At 55.0% G+C, this 25,552-nt stretch overlaps 1 protein-coding gene across 1 annotated transcript; it reads left to right on the top strand.

Annotated features, from left to right (window-relative positions):
* The first annotated feature begins 1,961 nt into the window (after positions 1–1,961).
* On the top strand, positions 1,962–24,459 carry LOC134360867 (NADH-cytochrome b5 reductase 3). The gene is made up of 9 exons (XM_063075728.1): positions 1,962–2,073; positions 11,461–11,592; positions 14,298–14,370; positions 14,751–14,857; positions 15,684–15,813; positions 16,286–16,369; positions 16,610–16,695; positions 20,731–20,830; positions 23,374–24,459. The coding sequence occupies exons 1-9, from the start codon at positions 2,053–2,055 to the stop codon at positions 23,544–23,546; spliced, it is 906 nt and encodes a 301-aa protein (XP_062931798.1). The 5' UTR covers positions 1,962–2,052; the 3' UTR covers positions 23,547–24,459.
* The last annotated feature ends 1,093 nt before the right edge of the window (positions 24,460–25,552 follow it).

Consider the following 25,552-nt stretch of genomic DNA (forward strand, 5'->3'; position numbering starts at 1 on the left):
TGACGTATGTCGATTGTGAGTGAGGTTATCTTTATGTCCAGAAACATTTATGAAGAGGTTCAAACAGATAAAGAGGCAAAAGGATGGACAATTAACATGACCTTAAGAGAGGAAGCAATAGCATGATAACTTTAGGAGGAAAGCTATTTCCTTCTTGAGTCTACAAATGTATGTATGTACGTATTTACTTATTTTTGTTTTTAGGTGGCTGGCCCATGAGGGAATCTGAACACTTGACCTTGTGTTATCAGCACCACACTCTCACTAAGTGAACTAATGGCCAGCCCTGTGTAAAAATTTGAATGACTGTACAAGGCAGAAAAATAGATAAATGCCATCCCAATTGTGATTTTGTAGGATTGTTTGCTGGCCTGGTATTTATAGCCTTAACCTAAATGGTATTTAAGTTTTGTTTATTTCATGCCATGAGGCAATGAGTCTTCTGAGGGAAAAGTCATGCGTGGGAATTCTTTATAGCTTGCGAGGGCTGATTAAACGGAGAAAGCTAACCTAGCCACCTCCAAATTTCACAAGAAGAAACTCCAACCTCACATGTCACAGCCATGATAATCATCATTAATCTGCGTGTAATAAGAAAAATGAAGAAAATCTGAAGGTACTGGAGGACATAAGGAGGCTCTGGACAGCCTTCTGCTGCCCTGGCCCCCGGGAAGGTGTCTATGTAGACAGGCATGTGTGTGGTGGGGGAGCCTAGGGACCCTAGCCAGGGCCAAGTTACTGCTTCCACATGCTAGAGTCAGGCCTTACGATTTAATTACTTCCTTTGCAATATTAAAACTAATCATTAACATTGAAATAATACATAGCTGATCTGATGTCCGGTATATAGAAGTAGGTCCCGCCCTCCACACTGACCCAGTCCCTTTTTTAAACCAGTAGGTCACTCCCTCACCTGCCTAGATCCTGCAGGGATCCACACCACCCCTGACACCCCAGTTCCTTCTGCCCAGGGCCCCACATCGCCTCTCCTGACTCCACAGGGCAACACTGTGCCCCCAACTCCTACTGTATCAACCTCTCTAGCCCAGCCACCTGCATCTGCCCACCTCCTCTGCACAACTGGGCTCTGTGCCGGCAAGGCATGTCTCCCCTTCTCTGCCTGGCCAGTGCCACATTGCAGGACCACCGAGCCCACTGCTGGCCAACCCTGCAGAGTACTGGGAGCTCACAACTGGGTCCAAGACCCTTCCAGGAGAGTGACCCTGGGGCCCAGCATGGGCCTACACAGAGGGGGTGCCCACAGCCTGTTGAATTCACTCATTCAGCAAGTATTTATTGAGCACCTAATGTGTGGTAGGCTCTGTGCTAGACTCCAAGCATGTAGGGGAGTTCAGAGCAGACTGGGTCCTGCCCCCAGGTAGCCCACAGTCTACTGGGATGGGGTGGGGGTGGGGGCAGATCATCCCCGAGGGAACACACAGGATGACTTAGCTAAATGTTACGAAGATCACTGCACATACGGGGCGATGGAGTGGAGCGAGAGGAGGGTCAGGGCAGGCCTTGGGGTGTGTGCGTGAGAGAGAGGGCCGTTGGCAGGGGCCACGCACATCTCCTGTGTGTCGCTGAGGACGGAACCTCTCGCCCGGGATAGCGACACCGCGAGAGGGAGGGCGTGTCAAAGGCTCGGAGCCGGGCCGAGCTCAGCCGCTGCCGGACCCGGGGGCGGGTTCCAGGCCTGGCCGGGCGGAGCCAGCTCCTGCAGGCCCGGAGGCCCCTGCGGGTTCCGGGTTTTACTGAGGCCCCGTCGAGGGGGCGCCATCTCGCTCCCTTTACGGTGGCCAGCGGGGCCCCGCGAAGGCCAGCGTCCCGCCGCAGGCCGCACAGCGGGCCACGTGCGGCGCCGGGGACCCCGTCCCGGGCCCTGGTCACCGGCGGAAGCGGGCGGGGCGGCCCCGAGCCCGGCCTCCCGCCCGGCGCCGCGACAGGCCGCGGTCGCCCCGCCTCCTCCGAGGACGCGCCCGGGGGCGGGCCTGGGCGGCGGCGCGACTGTCTCGGCGGCGGCGGCGGCGGCGGAGCGAGCGCGGCGCCACCATGGGGGCCCAGCTGAGCACGGTAGGCGGAGGGGGCGCGGGGCCCCACCCAGCACTGCTGCCCGAGGGCCGGGCGACGCGGAGAGGCGGCCACCCGGAGGCAGGCCCGGGCCAGCCCTGTCCCCGGGCCGCCGCCCCCGCGGGCCTGCCCTGTCCCCGCGGGCCTGCCCTGTCCCCGGGCCGCCGCCCCCGCGGGCCTGCCCTGTCCCCGCGGGCCAGCCCTGTCCCCGCGGCTGCCTGGGCTGCCGAGTGGCAGCGTGTGAGTGTGTGCGACTGAGTGCGACAGCGTGCCCTGTGAGTGCCTGTCTGTGTGTGACCGTGGAACTGGCTGAAGAGTTTGTGTGAGTGGGACTGAGCCCTGCGAGTGTGCAGACGTGTGTGAGCACGTGAAGCGTGACTGTGCGAGCATGAGCTGAGTGTGTGTGATGGTGCCAGTGGGCAGGTGTGCGAGCGTGTCAGCGCGTGCAGTGTCGCTGCATCAGAGGGTTTTGCATGAGTCTTAGCAACAACAGAGGGACACAGGACACCCAGGCCCCCTCCTGCTGGGAGCCACCACCCAGGCTCTGCTGTTCCACTCACCTGGGGAGCTGTGCTGGGGACCTAACAGATGCTGGAGGCTGGGCTGGCCGCCCCCTTTGCCCAGCTCACAGATGAAGAAATACCTGCTCAGACCTGGCCACTCACCCACAGCACCACCAGAGCGAGCCAGGACCTGTGGGGCTTCAAAGTCCACCCTCCTGCTGTCATTTCTGGGTCAGCCCAGGGCCTCCCTCCGGTCCCCCCAGGCCACCTATCTCACCTCTCCCCCAGGTTGATGTAGATGCAAAGGATTACTCAAAGCCCATTTCTTCTGAGCAGTGAGAAGCCCCAAAGGGGCTGATTTCCAGGAACCTCAAGAGAGCAGCATTCCTTGGAAAATTAACACCGAACTCTGGTTTTCTCTCAGTATTTATTCTCCAGGTCAGAAAGTTAACAGAAAAGGAACATAGGTGGTTACAAAAAGAACAGTAAGATAATTGTCATGGCAGCAGTCATTAGGTTTAGCTGCACCGACATCTGTCCTTGAGCCAGCAATTTTGCTATGTTACAATTCTTTATCTACAACAGAGACTTTAGCCCGGGGAAAGTTTTTTGTCTTTCACAAGCTTAACATTTCTATGTGTAATTTTTAAAAGTTTGGTTATAGCTGAAACTACAGGGCCTTGGAAGCTAGGCCCTGTGAAATGCATTTGCTTTATTAATGTTAGTACCTCCACACACCTCCACTCCAATTTCTCAAAAGCAACCACCGTGGGGCTGGGGTCTTGTTCCTCACGTGGACATGTGGAGGCTGTAGCTACAGAGGACAGCCACACCCCACACACACACACTCTGGCGCTGCTGTGCCCGGGCTTGCTGGGCATGGGAAGGGCGGGCAGTGGGAGGATTAGGCCCAGCACCTCTCTACCTCCACCTCCATCCCAGTCACCTCCTGCAACTTGGAGAGCGCCTGCCTCCTCCCTCTGGTACTGTGAGGCTTCTCCTTGTGGAACCAGGTAAATGGCCTCTTGGCCTGGACGTTTGCTCATAAAAGCCCAGGACTCTGGGGGACGTTCAGACCAAAGGATAGCCTTGCCCAGGCTATCACCCCAGCCTCAGTGTAACATCCTGACCATTTTCCCCAGAAACCACATTCCTCCTTCATTGTTCAGGCGCCACTTGGCTCTAACCCCCCCAACCCCCGCCCCCTTCCCTGCCCTGGCTTCCAGGGGCGCATCTCACCTTCCCCAGCACCTGGCTGTTCCATTTGTTCATGTCAAACGCACCAGTAGTCCCTTGGGGAGGAGCAGAGCCTTGTCTGGGAATCTGGAGATCTTTACCAAAAACTGCCCGCCTTTGGTATCTGTCCAAGGGGTGGGTGGGAATTGCCCCTTCCTCCTGGGCCCTGCTGGGGTCCGCACTCAGCCTAAAGTGCCCCCAGCACACCATGTACCAGGTCTCCTGGCACAGGGGCTCCACGCGGTCTGCAGGAGGCCGGCTGGGGACCTGGAGCACCAGGCACCTTATCTGTGCTGTGCAGGCCCAGGGAGGTCTCCTCCCACACTTCAGGGGCCAGACCAGGGGTTGGCACTTGAGTCTGCTAGCCACTTGGGGAGAACGTTGGGAGCTTGCATGCCATCCCTGGCTGTGGCTCCCTGCCCCGGGCCCAGCCGTGAGTGCTCACTGGGCCCTGACAGGCCGACGCCACAGGTAGAGTCTGCAAGGCTTTCCCACTGTCTCCCGCAGCTCTGTGCCTAGTTGGTGGCCCCGACCCTCCACCCCAGGGAAACAAGGCTATGTCTCCTAGTGCAGGACAGCTCTACCGTCCACCTGCCCCTTCTCCTGGGCTCCCTTCCCCCACAGTTCCGAGGCTTCTATTGCAGAACTTCCTCCGCTCCCTCCCACTTCCTCCCACTTAGAACAGGACCAGGAGGGAGGTGGTCACTCAGATCCTGGTGGGACAGCTGGCAGGCAGGCAGTGGGCAGGTAAGCAAGTTGGCCAACTGGCTTGTCCAAGGCCAAGGTCAGGGAGCTGGCATGTTGGGAGGACTGGGCCTGTCAGGTTGGGGGTTCTGGTAGGTCTCTTTTGTCCACTCCAGACCTGGCCTGGGCAGAGTGGATGCCAGGATCCCAGTGGGGAATTCCAGGGGTGAGCAGCTGGGCAGGGTGTCCTGTGGGCAGGGATCAGGACTACACAGTCCCTCGGCCATGGTGGGTGAACTAGGGGCTCCCTGGACACATCCTGGGAGTCTTTCTCCCTCTCCGTGTTATCAGAGGCAAGGAGAGGCAGATGATGGGTTCTCTGGTGGGCAGAGAGTGGTCTGCAGGGCGTCAGGTCAGGGCCGGGAAGGCAGCTGTCCCCTATACCCCCCAGGTGGCTGGGGTGAGGTGGGGTGTGTGTGAGTGCATGTCATGTGTGCAGCACAGCTGAGCAGGAGCTGGGGTGGGGCCTTGGCCTCAGCCATCTGCCTCCTGTTTACTTGGCCCTTGCTTGTGGGGGTGGAGGTGGTGCTGTGGACTGGGATGGGGGCACAGAGCCCAATCCACCCACGTTCGTGGGGACAGAGTGCACATTTGCCCCTCCACTGCCCCTAGCATGGTGCACCCCCTCTGCCCATGTCTGTCTGCCTCATTGGCTTGAGCTCTTCAGATGTGGGGTCTCCTGGCCTGTGTCTTCTACTTGGGTTTATGGACTGAATGACTAGTGGGCAGTGGTTATCTGCCCACAGCTGCCTCTCCAGCTATTAATTTTTACATATAAAAAGTCCACTGCTTCTCTTTTAGTGGCCAGAAGGTGTCCCCAGGCACCTGAGCCTCAGTTTCCTCACGTGGAGTTGGAAGGGTGATAGATAGCACCTACCTCCGTCTCAGGTGTGAGGATTTAGTGAAATGTGAGCAAAGTGCCTCTGCTCTGCTCCATGTGGCCCCTGTTGGGCGCAGGCGCTGGGAGGAAGGCCACTGCCTTTTATCAACTGTCACAGTGAGCCTGTTCCTTCCGAGCAGAGCTGGAATCCCACCACGCTTCTGGGAGGTAGGCATGTCCTCCAACGTGCTTAACAGGTGAGGGAATGGCTGGCTGGACCCTAAACCCTGCTCCAAGTCCTGTGCTCCTTAGAAGGCAGGCAGTAGGTTTATAGGACAAACAGGATGGGCTGTACCCCACCCTTTCCTGGGGGAGTCTGTGCTCTTGTCCTGGTCCTGGAAACTTCTAGAAAAAAAAAGAGAGAGACTGGGGTGGGGGCTTGTTGTCCCTTCACTAATTCATTCCACAAGTGTTTGTCGAGTGCTCCTTGCACTGAGTGTGGGGGTGCAGCAGTGGTGGGACACACAGAGGTTGTGGGGTCTCTGCCCCTGGGTTAGCTGGGCATACATGCAGTGAGCAGGCCAAGCATTCCGAGCCCCAGGCTGACATCCAGGGCGCAGGAAACTGGCGCCTGGAGTGGGTGGAAGGTCTGTGTGAGCCTGAGGCCAGTGGTCAGGATCACGCCCTCAGAGTGGCAGACATGTGAACTTCTTTTTCAGCATAGCACCCACCCCAGGCTGGCATCTGTGGGCCTGGGGCAAGTGAGAGGGTGTGGGGTGAGCAACAGAAAATTGGAAACCGGAGCCCAGACACCCCCCAGTGCCTCCTTGAACCTCATTTGTCCCCTCATTTGTCACGTGGGCACCGCAGTTGTCCCCCCCTCAGCTGTGGGAGGTCAGGAGGACATGCAGGGGAAGGGGCTTTGCAGGCTGTGAGGCTGGCTGCAGGCTGAGGGGTCTCATGTTGTTGAACTTGGCTGTGTACTTAGCTGTGCTGGGGGAAAATAAAACTAGCAAACATAGTCCAGTTGGCTCTAATGTCATTTCAGTTCATTTGCAGGACTCCCAACAATGGGGATTTCCTGCCATACTTTCCCTAAACTGTATTCCCCAGGGACGTGATTTCTTTTATCAATGTGAGTGGGGTCTGTAGCAGAGGAATCTTCAGAATAGTCTTCACCCCTAGGGAGTTTACAGAGGGGGCCAAGGGCTGCGAAAAGACCACCAAGGGCCCGGTTAGCTAGGGAGGAGCCCATCAGGGAGGATCTGACATTTGAGCTGGGCTCTGGGGGATGAGCAGGAGTCTGCTGGTTGGGTGAGTGCAGGAGCACTTGGGGCAGAAGGGAGAGCGTATGCAAAGGCCTGAGCAAGATGGGCTGGACGTTGAGGGAGCAGAGAGCTGGGAGGTGAGTTCAGCATTGGGGCCATGAGAAGGTGCCTTGAAGGTAGGCAGCGGGGAGCCAGTGTGGGTGTTTGAGGCGCTGCCTGTTGGCTTGGGCAGCTGGGGCTGGAGGCTGGAGTGCTCAGGCCTCACTGCAGGAGGCAGGCTATAGGGTTTGGGTTGTGGGCTCTGTGACTAGGCCACAGAGAGGGCGCTGGTCCTGGAGGTGGCTCAGGAAGAGCTGGGCTTTGGGCTGCACAGGCATGGAGTCAGATCCTGGTTCCAGCCCTGCTTGGCTGCATGACCTTGGCAAATTGCTTAGTCTCTGAGAGACAGTATGTATCATGTGGTGTCATGAGGGTGGTACTCCAAGGTTGGCTTTGGAGTAACTTGGGGCAAGTTACTTACCCTCTCTGGGCCTCAGTTTCCTTACTCTGACTTGGTGACATTCACCACACCTGGGGCCTGGGGTTGACATGGAGATTACCCAGGGAACTCACGTCCCATACTTGCAGCAGGGCTGGCTCGAGGTTGGCCATTGTTTTGCTCCATGCCTGGCCCTTCACAGCCTCACCTGCTTTCCTCCCCACCCTCCCCAGCCTTAGGTGGGGCCTAGAGAGGTAAAGTAACACTCCTGAGGTCCTGAGCTGGGACTCAGGTCTCTCTGGCCCCAGAGTCCATAGCTGCCAACAAGGACCTTAAGTGGGCCCCAGGATGAGTGAAATCCCTGCACTGTGCCTGGGACATGGTAGGTGCTAGTCAAATGGGTGGTGGCCAGAGACCCCTGCTGTGTGACTCTGGGCATGGGTGGGGGGTGGGCTGGGCACCTGCAGACCTCCCTTTTAGACCTGTCCATCACATACCAGGGGCCCTGTGGGACAAGACCTCAGCTGTACCCAGCAAGGAGGCCCTGCCTGGGAGAGAGGCATCATTCTGAGCTCAACAAAGGGCTTGTAACCATAGCTGGGCAGCTGGAAGCTGCTGGGCCGGTTTGGGAGCAGAGGCCAGGCCTGGTATGGGATCTCAGCACTGCTGCCCTGACTTTACTCCAGTATTCCACCTCTCACTTGGCAGTAGCCCCTTGAGGGTGTCAAAAAAAAAAGTCCTGTGTGTGAGCTGCACTTCCCAGAAGATAGACACTTACGTGTCCTGCATCCTACCTCATCTCATATCATAGCTTCCCTGGGAGGTGGGCTTGTACAGACAAACACACCCAGGATCAGCCAGAGCACCATCCCTGAGTTGTTGGAGAGTAGGGAGTCCTGGTAGGGCTTCCAGGAAGGGAAGGGGCAGTCGGGCTAGGCCTTGAGAAGTGAGGAGCATCTTACCTAGCCCAGAATAGAGCAGGGGTCACTTCCAGGTATGTGTACTGCAGAGTGCACGTGAGAGGCCCACAGCAGATCTCACAAAGGAAGCAGTGAGACCTCCATGTAAGCAAGGAACTTGGTTCTGAGCTTCCTGGCAGCCAAGGTAAAAAGGGGAACTGGTAGGGTTATGATAAGAAGAGAACACATATGGTTATTTGTTGAGAGAACTAAAGTCAGGGAGGTATACTAGGGAGGGTGAGCAAACAAGCTGTGAAACAGCTTTCTTTTTTTTAAAAGATGACCGGTGAGGGGATCTTAACCCTTGACTTGGTGTTGTCAGCACCACGCTCTCCAAAACGAGCTAACCAGCCATCCCTATATAGGGATCCGAACCCGTGGCCTTGGTGTTATCAGCACCACACTCTCCCAAGTGAGCCATAGGCCAGCCCTGAAACAGCTTTCTTTTTTGGAGTTGTTTTTATTTTGGTGAGGGGTGGCTGGCTGGTAAGGGAACCAAACCCTTGACCTTGGTGTTACAAGGCTGCACTCCTGTAACCAAGCTAACTGGCCAGCCCTGAAACAGCTTTCTTGAGAGCCAGTGTTTTATGTGAACTTTGGGTTCAGGTTCTCAGCCTCTCCGAACCATGAGTATGCGCCATCTGCCCATTTATTTTGAAATAATTTCAAAGTTACAGTAAAGATGCAAGAACATATGAAGAGCTCTTACATACTCTTCACCCAAATGTTAATGTTTGCTGTATTTGCTTTATATCTCTTTATATGTATTAGATAATATGTGTATATATGTATGTGTATGTACATATCTGTTTTTTTTTTTAACCATTTGAGAGTTAGTTGCCCCTTTGCCCCTAAATACTTCGGTATATATCTCCTAAGAACAAGGACATTCTTTTGCCCAACTACAGGATAATTATCAAAGCAGGGAAGTAACTTTCTTACAACACTGTTATCTAATCCACTGTCTTTATTCAAACTTCGCCTCAGTCTTGTCCTTCATAACTATTTTTTCCCTCACCCAGGGTCTAATCTAAAAGCACATGTTGCAATCAGTCGTTCTGTCTCTTTGGCCTCTATATTAATTTCCTAAGGCTGCCATAACAAATTACCGTGAACTTGGCATCTTAAAGCAGCAGAAATTTATCATCTCACAGTTCTGGAGGCCAGAAGTCTGAAATCAAGGTGTTGGCCGGGCTGTGCTCCCTCTGGAGGTCTAGGGGAGGGTCCTTCCTGCTCTTGCAGCTCGTGGTGGCTGTCAGCAGTCCTTGACTTCCTCGGTTTGTGGCCGCATCATTCCAGTCTCTGCTTCTGTCTTCACGTGGCCTTCTCTTCTGTGTCTTCTCCTCGCCTCTCTCTTATAAGGACACTTATCACAAGATTTAGGGCCCACCTGGATAATCCAGGACGATCTCATCTCAAGATCCTTAATTACGTCTGCAAAGACCCTTTTCCAAATAAGGTCACATTCACAGGTTCTGGGTGGACATAGTTTGGGGGAGCTGTAATTCAACCCACTGGAGCCTCCTAATCTGGTCCAGTTCTTTGGCCTTTCACAAAGAACTTTTCATGCATTGACATCTTTGAAGAGTTGTGGCCAGTTTTTTTGAGAATGTCCTTCAATGTTTCCTCGTGCTCAGGGTCAGGTTTATGTGTTTTTGAAGGAAGACCACAAGGCAGTGGTGGGTCCTTGGATGGCTTTAGGAGGCTCTCGAGGTTGGCTTGTCTGTTACTGTGATGCTCACTGCTTAGGGTAGTGTCTTGAGGGCAATCCTGTTTTCTTCCTCAGTCTCACCTCTGGTCCAGGTAGGTGCAGCTGCCTAGGACCTGACTTCCAGATGGCCAAGGGGGAGCTGCTGCATTATAGATGCCCCTGCAGGTGGCTGTGGGCCTGCTGGGGCCTGTCCCAGGCTTAGGCTCTTTCATGGCTTATTTCAGTCCTCATGGCCCATGGAATATGGCTTATGATCCTCATTTCACAGGTGAAGAAACTAAGCTCAGAGAGGCTCAGTGATTTGCCCAGGGGCAAAAACAGCTAGAAAGGGTAGGAGACTGGGTTGTCTGTCTTTGCAAGGGTGTCCCTCCAGGTAATCTAAGCAATGAGCTCTCTGGCCACGGGACTTGGGCTTTCTGTTTTTAAAAAATCCTTTACTGGCCAGCCACCAAAAAAAAAAAAAAAAAAAAAAATAATAATAATAATAATAAAAATAATTTAAAAAATAAAAAAATAAACCACCTCTTAGGTTCTTTTAGGTCTTTATGAGGCTGAGATGTGGGGGGCAGGGTGCTGGCAAGGAAAAGCCTCTCACAGCCATGGAGGAGAGAGGCTGGGCCTGATGTTGATGCTGAGAGCATGGATTGGGGTTCAAATCATGGCTCCCTGCCTGCCAGCTGTGTGACTATGGGTGAGTCCCTTCACGTTCTGAGCTGTCTCCTCATCAGTGAAGTGGTGGTGATGACAGCACCTACCTCATAGGGTTGTTGCGAGGTTAGCGTCTGTGTGGCGCTCAGCATGGTGCTGGCAATCAGGAGGCTGTTGGCCTTGGTGATCTGAGCAGAAATCTCAGAGCTTCAGGGAACCTGTGGATCACCTGGTCCCGTGTAGTTCAGAAAAGGACAGGGACTTGCCCAGGGTCACATAGCCAGTGAGGAGCGGAGCTTCCGAATGCCCAGCTCAGTGCTCCAGCTGCCCCTCAGACCTGAAGGCAGAATCCCAGGGCTCAGGGAGACTTGTGGATAACATTTGTGGGAAGTGACTCAGTTTACCCAAACCTCACTGGCTTGTTCCAGTGGGCTGTGTGGGAGAGTGAGGAAGAGAGAGCTTCGACCCCAGTGGTCCCAAGGAACTGGGTTTAAAAATGCGGTAGAGCCATTTGGTCAGTGTAGGCCTCTCAGACAGGTGGATTCTGAGTTTGGGTTATTTGTCTGTTCATCTAAATAGAGCTAGAACTTGACATCACTTAATAGGTCCAGGGAAATTGACTAAAGGAAGGAAGAGAAGGAGGGAACTCAGATACACAGTGCTCAAGGTTAATTTTACTCTGAGCTTCCTGGCAGCCAAAGTGAAAAGGGATACATACTCAGATACGTAGCTTTTTCTGTCCCTTTTCTTCAGGGGAAAGGGAGCTTTTTTGCAGAACTTTTTCTCATGGTACTGAGCATAGAAGACGGAGTGATGCAGTGATAGGTATCGTGAGTCTGGTTCTGGTAACTTCTCCTGGCAGGCACTAAAATGGATGATGAGTTCCCTGGAGGAGGGTGGTGGCGAGGGGCATTCACGGTGCAGGGGACAGCATGAGCAGAGGCCCGGAGGTGCGAAGGAACTGGCGTGTTTGGGGGAGAGGCGTCAGGGGCCCCACCTCATGGGCCCATCCTGTCTTTTCAGTTGGGCCACGCGGTGCTGTCCCCGGTCTGGTTCCTCTACAGCCTGCTCATGAAGCTGTTCCAGCGCTCCTCACCGGCCATCACCCTTGAGAGCCCGGATATCAAGTACCCGCTGCGGCTCATCGACAAGGAGGTGAGTGCTGGGGGCACTGCTGCCGCCGCCTCATCACATCCCAGCATTTTTGGGGCACCTACTGTGTGCTGAGGGCATGGTCCCCCACTGAAGGAGATTGTATTGTCTGCCCATTTTACAGACAGAGAAAGCAAGGTGATATCCCTTGCTAAGACCACCGGGAAGTGGCCGAGAGACTCAAACCCAGGTCTCTCTGACCACAGAACCCATTCTATTCTACGGACCACACCCACTGTCCCACACAAGGTTGTCGTGGGAGGGGGCCCTCAGGCCCTTTGGGTCCACGCCCCCATTGAGCAGATGGGAAAACAGAGGGTGAGAGAGGCTGAGTGGCCAGTTCCTTGGAGACAAGACTCCTCCCTTCCCCCTTCCCTGCCCCTGGGGTCGTTACTCACGGCCCCTGCATGTCTTTTGCCTCCATGCGGATTTGCTGGGTGGTCCAGGCGACGATGCCCCACCTGCCCCAGCCCAGAGGCTCTCACTGGCCACCCCATTTGTCACTTTTCTTTTCCAAACCTCTGATTGTGATTTAAAACAATCCTCTCCCAAGGGGGTAAAGGAAGGAATTGGTAAAGGGCCACAGAAATCAACTATATTATACAATGATAAATTAAAAAAAATATATATATATAAATAAAACCATCCTCTCCTTCCCTCGCCTTGCTGCCCAGTCAGGGCTGCGTCGCGGTTACTGTCTCTTGCCTGCCCTATTTCTGGCCACCCCCAGCTGCCTCAGGAGGGGCGTGGCAGGGAAAACTGAGTCACAGAGCAGAGAAAGTCATCTGCCCAAGGCCCTGGGCTCCAGTCTCCACCCTGGACCTGTGCCTGGCCCGTTTGACCCACGTTCCATCCGTGTGAGTCTGCAGTCTCCATGGTGCGGAGTTGCAGGTTCCTGGACCAACGTGGCATTGTCTGTAATTGTCCCAGGAGTTTATAGAAAAGTTGAAAACCAGAGAGAAGCCAAAAATACAAAGTAATTTCCCACCTCCCAGATGAGACCGCACTTAACCTTTTAATATGTTTTTCTCTTTTAACTCACCATTATGCAAATGAGGGCTCTTGATATGTTTTATACATATGTGGGCACGCACACACTTTTTCGTTTGCCAAAATGAAACTGTAATGTTTGAAACATATTTATTAACTTTTTTTCCTTGGTGTTTTTTTTGCTAGCTGGCTGGTACAAGGATTGAACCCTAGCCCTTGGTGTTGCCTAACCAAGTGAGCTAACCAGCCAGCCCTTCTTTGTTGTTTTTTAATTCCAGAAGTAATGTATAATTTATATACACTCACTATAAAAATTCTGTTTGTGAAATATGAGCATTCCATTCCCTTTGTTCCCCATCCCCACCCCATTACCACTTCCCAGAGTCCTGTGCAGAGGGCCCAGGTCACAGTTGGCATGTACCCACCAGACCTTTTCTGGGTATCACATTTATATGCATGTTATGTGCAGGGGTATAGGTGTATGCACACTTAGTTTCTTTTTTTTTTTTTTTGTCTTTTTTGTGACCGGTAAGGGGATTGCAACCCTTGGCTTGGTGTCGTCCGCACTGCGCTCAGCCAGTGAGCGCACCGGCCATCCCTATATAGGATCTGAACCCGTGGTGGGAGTGCTGCTGCACTCCCAGCGCCGCACTCTCCCGAGTGAGCCACGGGGTCGGCCCTCTTTTGTTGATAACATGATTTTTTTTTACCCAGCCATGCAATGTGGATATCTTTTCATGTTTAACCCAAAGCTGCTTTTTTTTTTTTTGACCGTCTAATATTTCATCATAGGTATGTGACACAAAGGACCCTCCAGTCCCCCTTGATTGAGCATGTGGCAAACATCTTTGAGTTAAATCTTTGTCCCCACTCCTCGCCACCATAGCCTAGTGGTGGCTCTGCGGGGTCAGCAGGTGGACCTGCTTTTTGGTATTTGTTGCTGGGCTCTTCCAAGGCTGCCCTGCTAGAGGTTGCCCAGTGCAATAATTATCAGTGTCTTTCCTTCATTTCTGTTCTTTCTTCAAAAATTGTCTGGCATGTGGGTGTCTGACCTTGACCCTCAGAACCAGTGGGTAATCCTGGAGTCTCCTCCCAGGAGGCAGGCCTTGGGGCTCCTCCTGCCCTAAGTGCAAAGGCTTCTAGAGGAGGCAGCTTTGAGGCCTGGGCTGCTGGGGCAGAGAGGCTGGCTGCCGTCCTTCCTGGGATTGTCTCTACTCATATGCTGCAATGACGGGGCCACTGCTCCAGCAGATGGCAGAGGCGGATTCCCACCCCCTCCTGGATTTTTCTTTCTTTCTATTTTTTTTTTAAAGATGACCGGTAGGGGGATCTTAACCCTTGACTTGGTGTTGTCAGCACCAAGCTCACCCAATGAGCTAACCAGTCATCCCTATATGGGATCCGAACCCGTGGCCTTGGTATTATCAGCACCACACTCTCCCGAGTGAGCCACAGGCCGGTCCCCCCTCCTGGATTTTTCTAGACCACCTGACATCCTCCCCTTGGGACCCTGGGTTCATTCCTCATTCTGACCTCCTTGTTATGTGGCCCTGGGCAGGTCACTGTGTGCAGGTGTGTGTGTCCACGTGTGGCATCAGTGTTGCTTCTTTTAAGGACACTCAGGGGTGCTGGGGAGGAGCAGGGGTGGGGGACTCTGAGGGCCAGTGTCCCCTCTGCCCTGGGTGCCGTCGGTCCAGCAGCTTCGGGCCTCTTTGCAGATCATCAGCCATGACACCCGGCGCTTCCGCTTCGCCCTGCCATCGCCCCAGCACATCCTGGGCCTCCCTATTGGTGAGTCCTGCCCGGACCCAGCCCACACTGAGCCCGGCAGGCAGCTGGGGCACGAGGTCAGGCAGGCGGGAGCTTAGCGTTTCCAATAGGGAGAGCAGGGAAGGCTTCGGGGAGGAGGTGACAGCCGCCCTGGGCCTTCGAGGGTGAGTGTGTCAGAGTGAACGTGGAAGAGCCCTCGGGGTCGCTGGCAGTGGCAGCAGCAGGGGCAAAGGCGTGGAGGTGGGCAAATGGGAATCTCCGGGGGTGGAGGGGGCAGTGGGAGCTGAGGCCAGGCCAGGCTTTGCATGCGGGGGGTGCGTACAGGGCACTGGGCTGACAAGACCCAGTGGTTACCTGCAGGGATAGTCCCTGGCCCAGAGTGACCCCTCCCTGTCTTGCAGGCCAGCACATCTACCTCTCGGCTCGAATCGACGGAAACCTGGTCATCCGGCCCTACACACCCGTCTCCAGCGATGACGACAAGGGCTTCGTGGACCTGGTCATCAAGGTGAGGTGTCTGGACCGTGACTTCTAGGGGGTGGCGGCAGAGGGCAGGGCTGGGGTTCAGGTTGAGGATTCTGAAACAAGGACAGGTCATCTACTGAAGAGGAGCCAGGAAGGCCACCCTGCTGGTGCACATGCTCACACTCCTGAGGAGCAATGGCAGGGCCCCTTCCCTGCTCTCCTTCTGGAAAAGCCCAGGGAACTGGGGGCTGGGTGTGGGGGCCTCTGTGCCCTACACTGAACTCTCTGCACTCCCTTGAGGCCCTGCACACACTGTCCCCACTCTACCCCCACCCCCCACCTTCCCAGCCCTGGGCAGGGTGAGCTGCTCCTCTGCTGTCTCCCTGTCTGTGTGTGCGCGGTCGGATCATAGCACTGCTCTTTCCCAAGGCAGCGATCCCAAAGGGTACAGGGAAGGGAATTGTTCCAAGAGTGATGTTTTTATGAGAGCACAAAATGGAAAGAATGGAATATCCCCCGGGAGGGTGTGGCTGAGCTGACTTCCCGAGCCTTTATTGCGCTGACAAAAAAAGGCAGGGTCCACACAGAGGGCTCTTGCTGGAATGTTCACACATCAAGCCCTCCGGTTGGGTGGCCTTCTATACCAGGCTAATGCTCGGCTTTCCCAGGGCATGTTAGGTGGGGGGCAGACTCCTGGGAGGATGGGACACGGGATAGGTAGTTTTGATGGGTGGATGGGGCACCACAGGGGAAGGCCACACGCTGGCCTCAGAAGAACCCCAGAGGAGGTGCTGGCTTCCCACCGTGGGCAATAGCTTGCCCTGGAGACCCTGGGGCAGGGGACTGAGGGCTGCTAGTGTGTCTTGCAGGTTTACTTCAAGGACACCCATCCCAAGTTTCCCGCTGGAGGAAAGATGTCTCAGTACCTGGAAGGCATGCAGATTGGAGATACCATTGAGTTCCGGGGCCCAAATGGGCTGCTGGTCTACCAGGGCAAAGGTGATTTGGGTTGGAATCTCCTGGTTACTGAACAGGCTTGGAGAATCTAAGAGCCTGGGGGTGCCGGGTACAGGGCCTGACTCTGCCCTGCCTGGGTAGGTGACTCTGGTTGGGCAGCTGTCTCATCGGGATGAGCTGGCCAGCACGTGGGCTGCAGACTGGCTGCTCTTGGGAACCAGCTGCAGCCCACAGACCACCTTTGTCTGGCTTACTCAGCATCTGAAACAAGCACAGAAAAGGACTGAGCTGGAGTCCTCTGGTCTACCCGACTCTGCTCTGCTCCCTGCAGAGAGGACATTTGAGTTGGGTCCTGGATCCCCACCTTCCCGTCCTCTCCCTCACCCTAACAGGCTGGGATTGTGTGGCAGCTGCCCTTATGTCAGACCCTTGAAGTAGGGGCAGGTTCTCCATCCTGTCCGACCCCCTGCACAGCGTGTTTGAGGACCAGGACTCACCTCTTCTTTCTCCCCAGGGAAGTTTGCCATCCGTCCCGACAAGAAATCCAACCCCATCATTAAGACAGTGAAGTCTGTTGGCATGATCGCTGGAGGGACAGGTAGGTGGGGCCCAGAACCCCTCACTGAATCCCTATGCGGCGCATGTTGTGGGTTGAGGTCGGCAGGTCAGGGTCAAGGTGTGGGTTGAGGCATAGGTTCTGAGCGCTCGTGAGCTGCCTGAGGTCAGGGGCCCAGGCCCATTTCCCTAGCACTTCTCCGCCCTCAGACACCTGGTACCATCCTGTGTGTACCCAGCAGGCGCTCACTCAGTGCGTGGGGGGGTCCCGGCTCTTTTGCAGGCATCACCCCAATGTTGCAGGTGATCCGTGCCATCATGAAAGACCCCGATGACCACACTGTGTGCCACCTGCTCTTTGCCAACCAGGTCAGTGGGTGTCCCAAGATATGCAAACTATGCTTCCCCTGAGAGGGGACTCAGGGCCCAGCCAGGCATGTTTAGGGGTCCACATGGCTCTGCTGAGATGCTGCAAACAAGCAGCATGGGAGGGATGCTCTGAGGGTCTATGCACAGGCAGCCTTTGCGGCAGCAGGTGGATCAGGATTTGCAGTCCAGAGCCCAGAGTGGCTGACTAAGTAGGGCTGCTTGGGGGTGGGGTGGCACCTGGAGCACCCCCACCCTGAGATTGCCCACTCTGGCTGCTTCCTCCAAACCTCAGAACACCCCTCACCACGAGCAGGGTTTGGAACCTGGCAGTGGAGTGGGAAGAACGCTGGCCTGGGCTCAGGCCAGCCTGCAGATGGAGGGGCCCACTTTACAAATGAGGTGCTGAGAGCAGACATCTGTACAAGGTCCCTGAGTTAGAGAGTGTCGGGATTGAGCTCAGGTCCCTCTGACTCCTGATTTATATCTTCATCCCCGAGCACACTGCCTGCCTGCCTTGGCCTGCTGTGTGGCCTTGGATGAGTCACTTGCCCTCTCTGGGCTTCCTTCCCTCATGTGCAGAATGAGCTGATGGAGTAAGATTGGGGCAAGGCCTTTCTAGGCTCAGCATGTTATGACTGCATATGTGGGTTTTATAAAGTGACACCCCTTTGCAGGGAGACAAAGGTAAGACCCTCCCCTCCCCCACCCCGACAGTGGGGGGCCCATGCCTAGACCCCCTGTGCCTCCAATGTAGTTCGGGTCAGCTTGTCCCGTGGGGCCATCTGGCCCAATTCCACACTGCCCGCCTGTGAGGAAACCGAGCCCAGAGGAGGAAGGGAGGGCCTTGGCTGAGGACCCTGGACATGGGTCCTTGGACCCCCGCACAGCTGCAGAAAACTGCCCAAGGCAAACCAAGGTGGCCTTGACCAGGCTCAAGGGTAGGGAGAAAGAGCCAGAAAATTCGAGCTGGTCGATTGGAGAATGAGAGGACAACAGTTAGACTTGGCGGTGCTAGGTAAGGGTGTGCTCGGTGCTAGGTGAGGATGTGCCGGGTGCTGGGTTAGGGTGTGCCGGGTGCTGCGTGCTGGGTTAGGGTGTGCTGGGGTAGAGGGTTCTGGGTGCCTGGGTAGAGTTGGAGGCTATGAGACCGTTTCTTAGCTGTATGGGGCATTTTTGTACCTTTTAGCCTTTAGCCAGGGCTTGGGGTCACTTCATCCTTTAGCTCTGGACACAGGATCAGAGAGGGCTTGACTGTATATTTCTCACAGGAATTGTTGAAGCCAGGACTTGAACCAGGGCATATTTTTATGAAAAATAATTATATTCAGAAAACATCATTTTGTGTAACAATTCTGCAAACTTTTGTGATGCTGGCTGAACAGAAGCAGCTGGATTCCCATGTTTCTGTGTGATAGTGCAAGTCCTGGAGCCTCTGGAAAGTTCCACTGCACACTCAGGAGAGAGCAAGAGTAAAAAGTGCAAAGACCGTCGTCATATTATGTGAAAATTGTTTTGACCTCATGGAACCCCTGAAGGGTCCGACTCTGGGGTGCCCCAGGGCACACTCTGAGAACCACTCCAGTTGACTCATTGTCTGTCTCTCCTTTCTTTCTTGGTGACCTCAGTGCCCAGCTTTGAGTTGGGGGGGGCCTGCCCTTGGATAGCAGCCCCCTGAGCTCCCACCCCTGCATTTCCTCATCTGTCAGGACTGGTAACGTTGGCAGCCGCGTCACGGGATGGTTGTGAAGCTTAAAGTGTGAGACACACGTAGGTTTGCACAGGACGACTTACCCTGCAGAGACTTGGGTTCTTCCTGAATGAGCAGCCGCAAGCACGGGGAGGGGAGCGCTGAGGCCGGGTCCTGGAGTGCGGGAAGCCAGGGCTCCGCGGCCCGCGTCAGCCTAGAAGGGCGACAAGGGAGACGTACACGCACAGGGACACGTGTATTGTTCTGGGACAGGGAGGCCTGATAGTCTCAAAGCAAAGCTGAAATTCCCAGGGGGATTTACCCCCGCTTTCATATGACAAAATGATGCCGAACGGTTTGGAAGACAAACTATACTCGCACGACTGAGAGTGCTTAGAAAAAGAGATACAAGGAGGAACTTAACACAGGTCTGTTTTTTATTATGAAAGTTAAAACACGAGATTTACTTTTCTATCCATCTGACTGGCAAAAATTAAACAGATTAAACCAAAAATTAAACCAGTGCAGGCCGAGGTGTGGGAAGAGGGCCACTGTGGGGCCCGCTGCTGGGCTCGGAGTTGGAGTGACCTCTCCGGGAAGCAGATTGGCTGCTAGCGCCGTAATGGTGTGGAGTTTTCCACCCTGAAACCACACTTGGTCAAACTTATCCTAACAAACTGGTAGGGCGGTGAGGATGCTCAGAGATGTTGTTTGTAAAGGAGGATGTTCGAACAATCCAGGGGTCCTTCTGCAGGGAACAGGTGGTCCCTCCACCCGGTGCAAGTTGGGCAGCTGGTCAAAGGGCATTGGTGCACAAGGGCCACTGACACTTGGACAGGCTGTGGTGTGTTCTTACCCAAGAAAAGCAGGTGACAAGGTGGCCTGCATGGTCTGATCCCATTTTTAATTAAAAAAAAAAAAAGAAAATTATATGTAGTTAATAGAAAGAAAGTCTAAGAGGTACAACACTAAAATCCAAACAGTCATTATCTCTGAAGGGTTCAGATTCTTCCATATTTTCTGTATTTTTTACTTTGAGCTTGTCCAGCCCAAGCCCTGTCCTCACCCCATTAGGACAGGAGGGGCCCTAAGCACTGCCCCCCTTAGAAATCAGAAAAGCTGATCCAAATCCTCCTTCCCTGGGACATGCAGAGGGGTGTGCCCCCCACCTGTAGCCCATTTCCCAGAGGAGAACATTGAGGAGCTAGACTTGTGGGGCCCTTGTGAGGACGAATCACAACAGTGTGGGCTGTTTCACTCCCCCCTTATCAGCACAGTGCCCACCATGCAGTGGGTACTCAGGAAATATTGGTCCCCTTCCCGCTCTCCGTCCCTATTGCAGTTAGTCCCATGGTGGTTCGTCTTGCTGAGCGTATTCAGGTGCCTTTGGTCACGTGGTGGGTGGGCGCTGCTCCCAGCCATGGGAGCAGAGAAGTTGCATCTCCTGTGGCCGCCTTGCTGGGGAGGACCCACCCCGCCCTTCACCCTGCCTGAGGGCTCCAGTAGTGGTCTGTTGCCAGGTGACCCTTTCTGGTGGCAGTGATCTTTGGCCCTGGTTTCTGAGTCCCACAAGGTCAGTGACACTGCCCACTGGCTCAAGGAGCCCCCACGTCTCTGAGTGGCCTGCAAACACATGGCCAACAGCCTGAGGTCAGAAATGGGGAGAAGGCCAGGTCAGACGGGGACTCCCAGGGGAGATCCCTGATACCCTCTGGGGTCTGGGAAGGCTTCCTGGAGGGGATGATGCTGGACTGAGTTCCACAGGGCCATGTGGAGCTGGCCAGGCAGGGATGGCAAGGCCAGGCTGGGCAAGGGGCAGGTGCGACGTGGGGTGTGCCTGTGCCTCCTGAGTCATGGAGGTACAGCCTGGGATGCCTTGCCCGAGGCACGAGGGTGGCGAAGCCTCCGCCTTCAAATGGGGAGCACTCATTGTCTGTGTACTAGAACCCCCCCCAGGGGTGAGCTCGGGAACGTGTTAGCACATTTCCTTCCCGTCGTCTTCCTCTGTTTCTGTAGGGAGCTCTGTCTTCTTTAGTCTTCTCTTCCAGTTTTTCCCTCCTCGTTACATTGTGCGCGTTTCCCCACATTACGACTGTGCAGTCCCCGCTGGTAGCACGTGTCTTTGTCAGCAGCTTGGGTCGGCTCTCTAGGCCACATGACCAGAAAGGGGCGAGCATGTTTTCAGGACTCGGGTGCGCTGGGCCTGATGACTTTCCCAGAAACTCGGCCAAGCATGTGGCCCGCGGGTGGGCGCCGTGACCCACGGTGTGGGCACATGTCTGTTGCACGTCTGCAGGGGCAGTCCCTGCGACCCGTCCCTCCTGACCACTTGGCCCTGTCCCCCACAGACTGAGAAGGACATCCTGCTTCGGCCCGAGCTGGAGGAACTGCGCAACGAGCATTCCGCCCGCTTCAAGCTCTGGTTCACAGTGGACAGGGCTCCTGAAGGTGAGAGTGAAGCCCCGGGAGGGGTGGGGGCGCCGCCAGGGGTTCACATGTGCCAGGCCCTTCGCAGTGCTGAGCCTTCTGCTCGCACGATCTCGTCCGGTGTTCACTGTGGCCTGTGAGAGAGGTGGTGTGACCCCCGTCTCACAGATGGGGAACAAGGGCTCAGAGCAAGTGCCCAGAGTCACAAAGCTAAAAAGCACCAGAGCTGGAGCTGGAAGTCGGGTTGTCCACCTCCAGAGCCGGAGACCTTCCCCGCCCACTGCACCACCCCCTGGACAAAGAAGGCCTGGTGTTCTCGCCTTGGGCTGGGGCTCCCTCTGGGCGGGTCTCCAGGGGCAGTGCTGGGGGTGGGGGCAGTTGCTTCTGCTTTGCAGGTTGTACCCCATAAGGATACTTTACAACCATTTTCTCCTCCATCATCAGCCCTGGAGAGCAGACTGGGCCAATGTTATGGTTACTTTCATTGTACCTGTCTGGGTGGTTCAATTGTTTGCTAAGGTCACATGGTGAGCTGTGGAAGAGTCAAGACCACATGGTGGAGGCAGAGGATGAGGACTGCCCCCCAAACCTGAAATGAGCTTGCCCTCTGGGAATTAAACTATCCTTACTTTTCCTATTCTAGATAGAGATGTTGGTAAAAGAAATATCTTAATTTTTTCCCTGCTGTAAGAAAAGCAGCAGCTGGATAATTCCAGTGGTGTTTGGTTTCAGGGTTGGGAGGCTATAGAGCATGGTAGGGACTGTGGTAGGTTGGATGCCTCTGCCCCATCCAGAGGGGGCAGTCCCCCTGTCTAGGAATACAGCCCTCTGTAGCCAGGGCTCTTCCACTTTTCAAGAGAAGGGGGACCTGCATTTTTATGGGAAATTTGTAGATGCTGGAAACTGGACATCTTTGGAGCACCCACATGGGTGCCAGCTCGTGATCCGCATTTGCATCCTGGCATCCTGCCCTCCCGTTGCCTCTGGCTCTTCCCATGGCCCTCCAGTCCCCCCAGGACTCCCGCACAGTGGGAGACACACGCCCTCTGCTGACAGGGAGGCTCTGTCCACACCACCCTGTGCTTCCCCCAGAAATGAGCACATGGGCTCTGGGGGCTTGCACCTGTCTCTTGAGCCGGGCCATCTGGGCAACCCCTGAGGAAGGGGCTACCCTCCTGGCTTGATCAGTTTGGGTTCTGGACCTTCCAGGCTGAGACCCAGGCCTGGGTGGATTCATGGACTTGACTGCTGTGTCCCAAGGCCTCTGGCTGGATTAGCTTTCCTGGGCCAGCCCATCTGAGTGAGGCAGGTCCCCTCCTGGTCAGACCCTCTGCTCTGTGTGTTCATGAAGCCCACCTGGCTCCAGGAGCAGATTTTCTAGTGGGGGCGCAGAGGACAAATGGGGAACAGGCTTATCTGTAAGTTAGAGAGCATGGTGGCAGCTGGTTAGTGTGATAGCGGGAGACCGAGTGGAGCTGGGCTGGGGAGGCAGAAGTGGACCCTGGCTCTAGGAGTCAGAGCTGCTGTTTTTCTTTTAATAAAGAAAGGAACATTTATCTTGTCTAGTCAGAAGTGGGGAAATGAGAGGTGGGTTGGCTCCCTCTGACTGCCGTCTCTGTAGTGTGGTCGGGGAGGCTTGTTGGTGAGGGAGCGTTTAGCCACAATGAGAACTGGAGCCCCTGCCCGGTGGCCAGTGGAAGGCCTTGGCCAGCAGGGGCAGGGGCCAGTGCTGACCCCTGGTGGTGGCATGTGGCACACCGAGACCACCTCCTAGGGGCAGTTTTCTCAACTGTAAGCAGTCAGCGGCCAGTGGGGTCAATGGCTGGGCAATGTCCTAGCGTTTTTCTCTTACGTTGATTACAACCCTGACCCACAATTCAAAACTAGTTGAAGTACTGCTGTAGCATTAGGTATACGCGGAAATTCTAGATGTTGATAGAGAAAGAAAATGGTCACGGGCCAGGATGGCTGTACTGTGGAGCTAGTGAAGGAGCAGGGGACAGCAGCTAGAACGCGTGACAAGCGCAGCTGACTTACATCCCCAGAAAGCCACCTTCAGTACACATGTAAAGAAAAATACGCTAGCCAAAAATAATCCTTATAATATTGAGATGTGTCTTCACATCTCATAAACACATTTTGTAAACTAGCAAATACAGTTTATTCCCAGGCAGGGTTTTTCTTTGGTGGCTGGCCAGTATAGGGATGGAACTCTGGACCTTGGTGTCGTCAGCACCACACTCTAACCCACTGAGCTGATTGGCAGCCCCCATGCAGTGTTTTACAAAGTATTTTCAGATCCATTGCCAGCTATAAAAATGTTATCTATCTATCTATGCCATGCCTTGTTCCAGAAGGAATTTTAGGAGGCTCACAAAGACTCATGGTGAGTCAGAGTGGTACAAATGAGAAGTGGGAGTGAAAGAAAAAAAGGGCAGGGCTGCAAAATGAGTGGAGTCAGGAATGAGGTTTGTACAGAAACATGGACTGTGACGCACACTGGCCATGGACGGGCAGTTGGTCACCGGGCCACACGTTGGCTCACCTGGTGTCTCACCCCACAGCCTGGGACTACAGCCAGGGCTTCGTGAACGAGGAGATGATCCGGGACCATCTCCCACCCCCGGAGGAGGAGCCGCTGGTGCTGATGTGCGGACCCCCGCCCATGATCCAGTACGCCTGCCTGCCCAACCTGGACCGCGTGGGCCACCCCAAGGAGCGCTGCTTCGCCTTCTGATGGCCGGGCCGGCCGCACGCGCACCCACCCGCCCTGCATTCTCACCTCGCCCTGTCCACACTTACCCTGTCATCTCCCCCACATCTGCCCACATCTCACGCTGGAGCCCCGGGTTCAGCCTGGCCTGCCCGTGCCCTGGTGGTCACCCAGCTGAGCTGAGCTGGCCCCTGAGGGTCCATTTTGGGAGCAGGATCTGTTTCAGGTGGGCCACGGCTGGCCGCCTTCAGATAGGTTCCTGTCTGGCACTCACCAGTTCTCACCGAGGTGCCGCTCTACCCGTCCTCATGACCTCCACACACACTACAGGCCCAGGGCTGCCAGCACCGTGTTCCACCAGCCTCTCTGGGCAGTGAACCACAGTTGAGCTACCCCAGCCACCGTCCTGGGACCCTTGCCCGCTGCCCCTGCTGCCTGCCTCAGAGCCGAGGCTGGGCCTTAGCACCTGACGCTACAGGTGACAGGAAATACCAAAAAGTCCTCTTGGAGGGGGGCTGCTCGGGGTGAGAGGCTGCCCCCCAGCCCAGGCCCCAGGCAGGCCCAGTAAGAAGGTGTTGGCCAAGGGCCCCTTGGACTGGCACATGGGCCTTCCTGAAACCCTAACACATCCAGACATACACACAGCCATGGGAGTCTCAAGCTGTCATCCTGGCAGCCCGATGGACCCCCTTGGGGTTCTGGGGCCACCAGCCGTGGGGGCAGAACTACAGCCACCATGTTTATTCCTCTGTCCCAAACTTACCCCTCCTCTTGCCCAGTGTTGGGGGAGATTTCAAGCAGTGCCTCTTGTCTGAGACATATTCGGTGGCTTTGACGTTGCCTTTAGACAACAACTGTGTTAGCCTCTAGCATATTGGCTTTTTCAGAGTCATTTATGAGCAGGAAAAAAATTGAAGTAAAACTTTGCTAATATCAACTCTTCTGCAGCTCCTTGAGGCTCTGCGATGTCACCCCAGGGTGGGGGAGGTGGGAAAGGGCTGCACAAGGCCTGGTGTTCATTTTTTTTTTTTTTAATTGAAAAAATTTAAATTTTTTAAAATTAAAAGATCACCAGTAAGGGGATCTTAACCCTTGACTTTGTGTTGTCAGCACCACGCTCTCCCAAGTGAGCTGACCAGCCATCGTTATATAGGGATCTGAACCCGTGGCCTTGGTGTTATCAGCACCACGCTCTCCCAAGTGAGCCACGGGCTGGCCCATGGCGTTCATTTCTGATGTACGTTTGTGCTGTAGAAAATTTGCAAAGTGCAGAAAAGTATACACAGGAAAAACAATTCCCCACTTTACCTGAGTCCACTCATGTGGATGCCGGCTTCCCTCAATGACATGTGCCTCCCACATGTCCCCTCCCTTCACTGCCCTGTGGGTGGGGGTTCTGGTGGGAAAGATTAGACAAGTGACAGGTGAGGAGACATAGTGGGAGTAAGGGCTGTTCAGCTGGGCAGCACCTCTGAGGAGATGGCATTTGTGTGGGCACATGAAGAGAAGAAGCTGGTGCTGCTGGGGTAGGTGTTCAAGGTGGTGAGAATGGCAGGTGCAAAGGCCCTGTGGTTGGGACAAGCTTATGGAATAAGCTTCCAGGAACAGAACAAAGAAGGCAGGTTGCTGGAAGGGGCAGTGGCAATGAGGCTGGAGAGAGAGGCAGGGCTGGACTAGTGTTCCAGAGGGAGTGCCCAGCAAGTGCAAGTGTCCTGGGGCAGGGATTTGCTGGATGGCCCCAGGAATGTAATGATGGCCAGTGTGGCTGGAGAGGAGCAGGGAAGAAAGAGGGTGTGGGAAGTTCACAGGACAGAAGGCCTAAGGCAGACCTTGGACTAGGGGAGCTCCTCTTTTCTCGCCTCAGACGTTCCATTCTGCTGCTGGCACACAACCTGGCCTCACTGGGGCAGGGCCGGGACTCCTCAGTGGAGGGAAAGGACTGGGCCTGGGAATTCCGGGCCCTACTGGCTCTTTGCACGCTGTGTGCCGGCGACTGTGCCGAGCACTCTGCAGACATTTGGTCTCATCGT

This window comes from Cynocephalus volans, chromosome 12 (assembly GCF_027409185.1).
Source record: "Cynocephalus volans isolate mCynVol1 chromosome 12, mCynVol1.pri, whole genome shotgun sequence".
NCBI classification, from domain to species: Eukaryota; Metazoa; Chordata; class Mammalia; order Dermoptera; family Cynocephalidae; genus Cynocephalus; species Cynocephalus volans.

Bases quoted from the DNA above. Each gene is read 5' to 3' on its own strand.
- LOC134360867 (XM_063075728.1), top strand. From the start codon at position 2,053: ATGGGGGCCCAGCTGAGCACG. The intron at 11,593-14,297 runs GTGAGTGCTGGG...GCCTCTTTGCAG, and splicing joins TGCGGCTCATCGACAAGGAG to ATCATCAGCCATGACACCCG. The intron at 15,814-16,285 runs GTGATTTGGGTT...CTTTCTCCCCAG, and splicing joins GCTGGTCTACCAGGGCAAAG to GGAAGTTTGCCATCCGTCCC.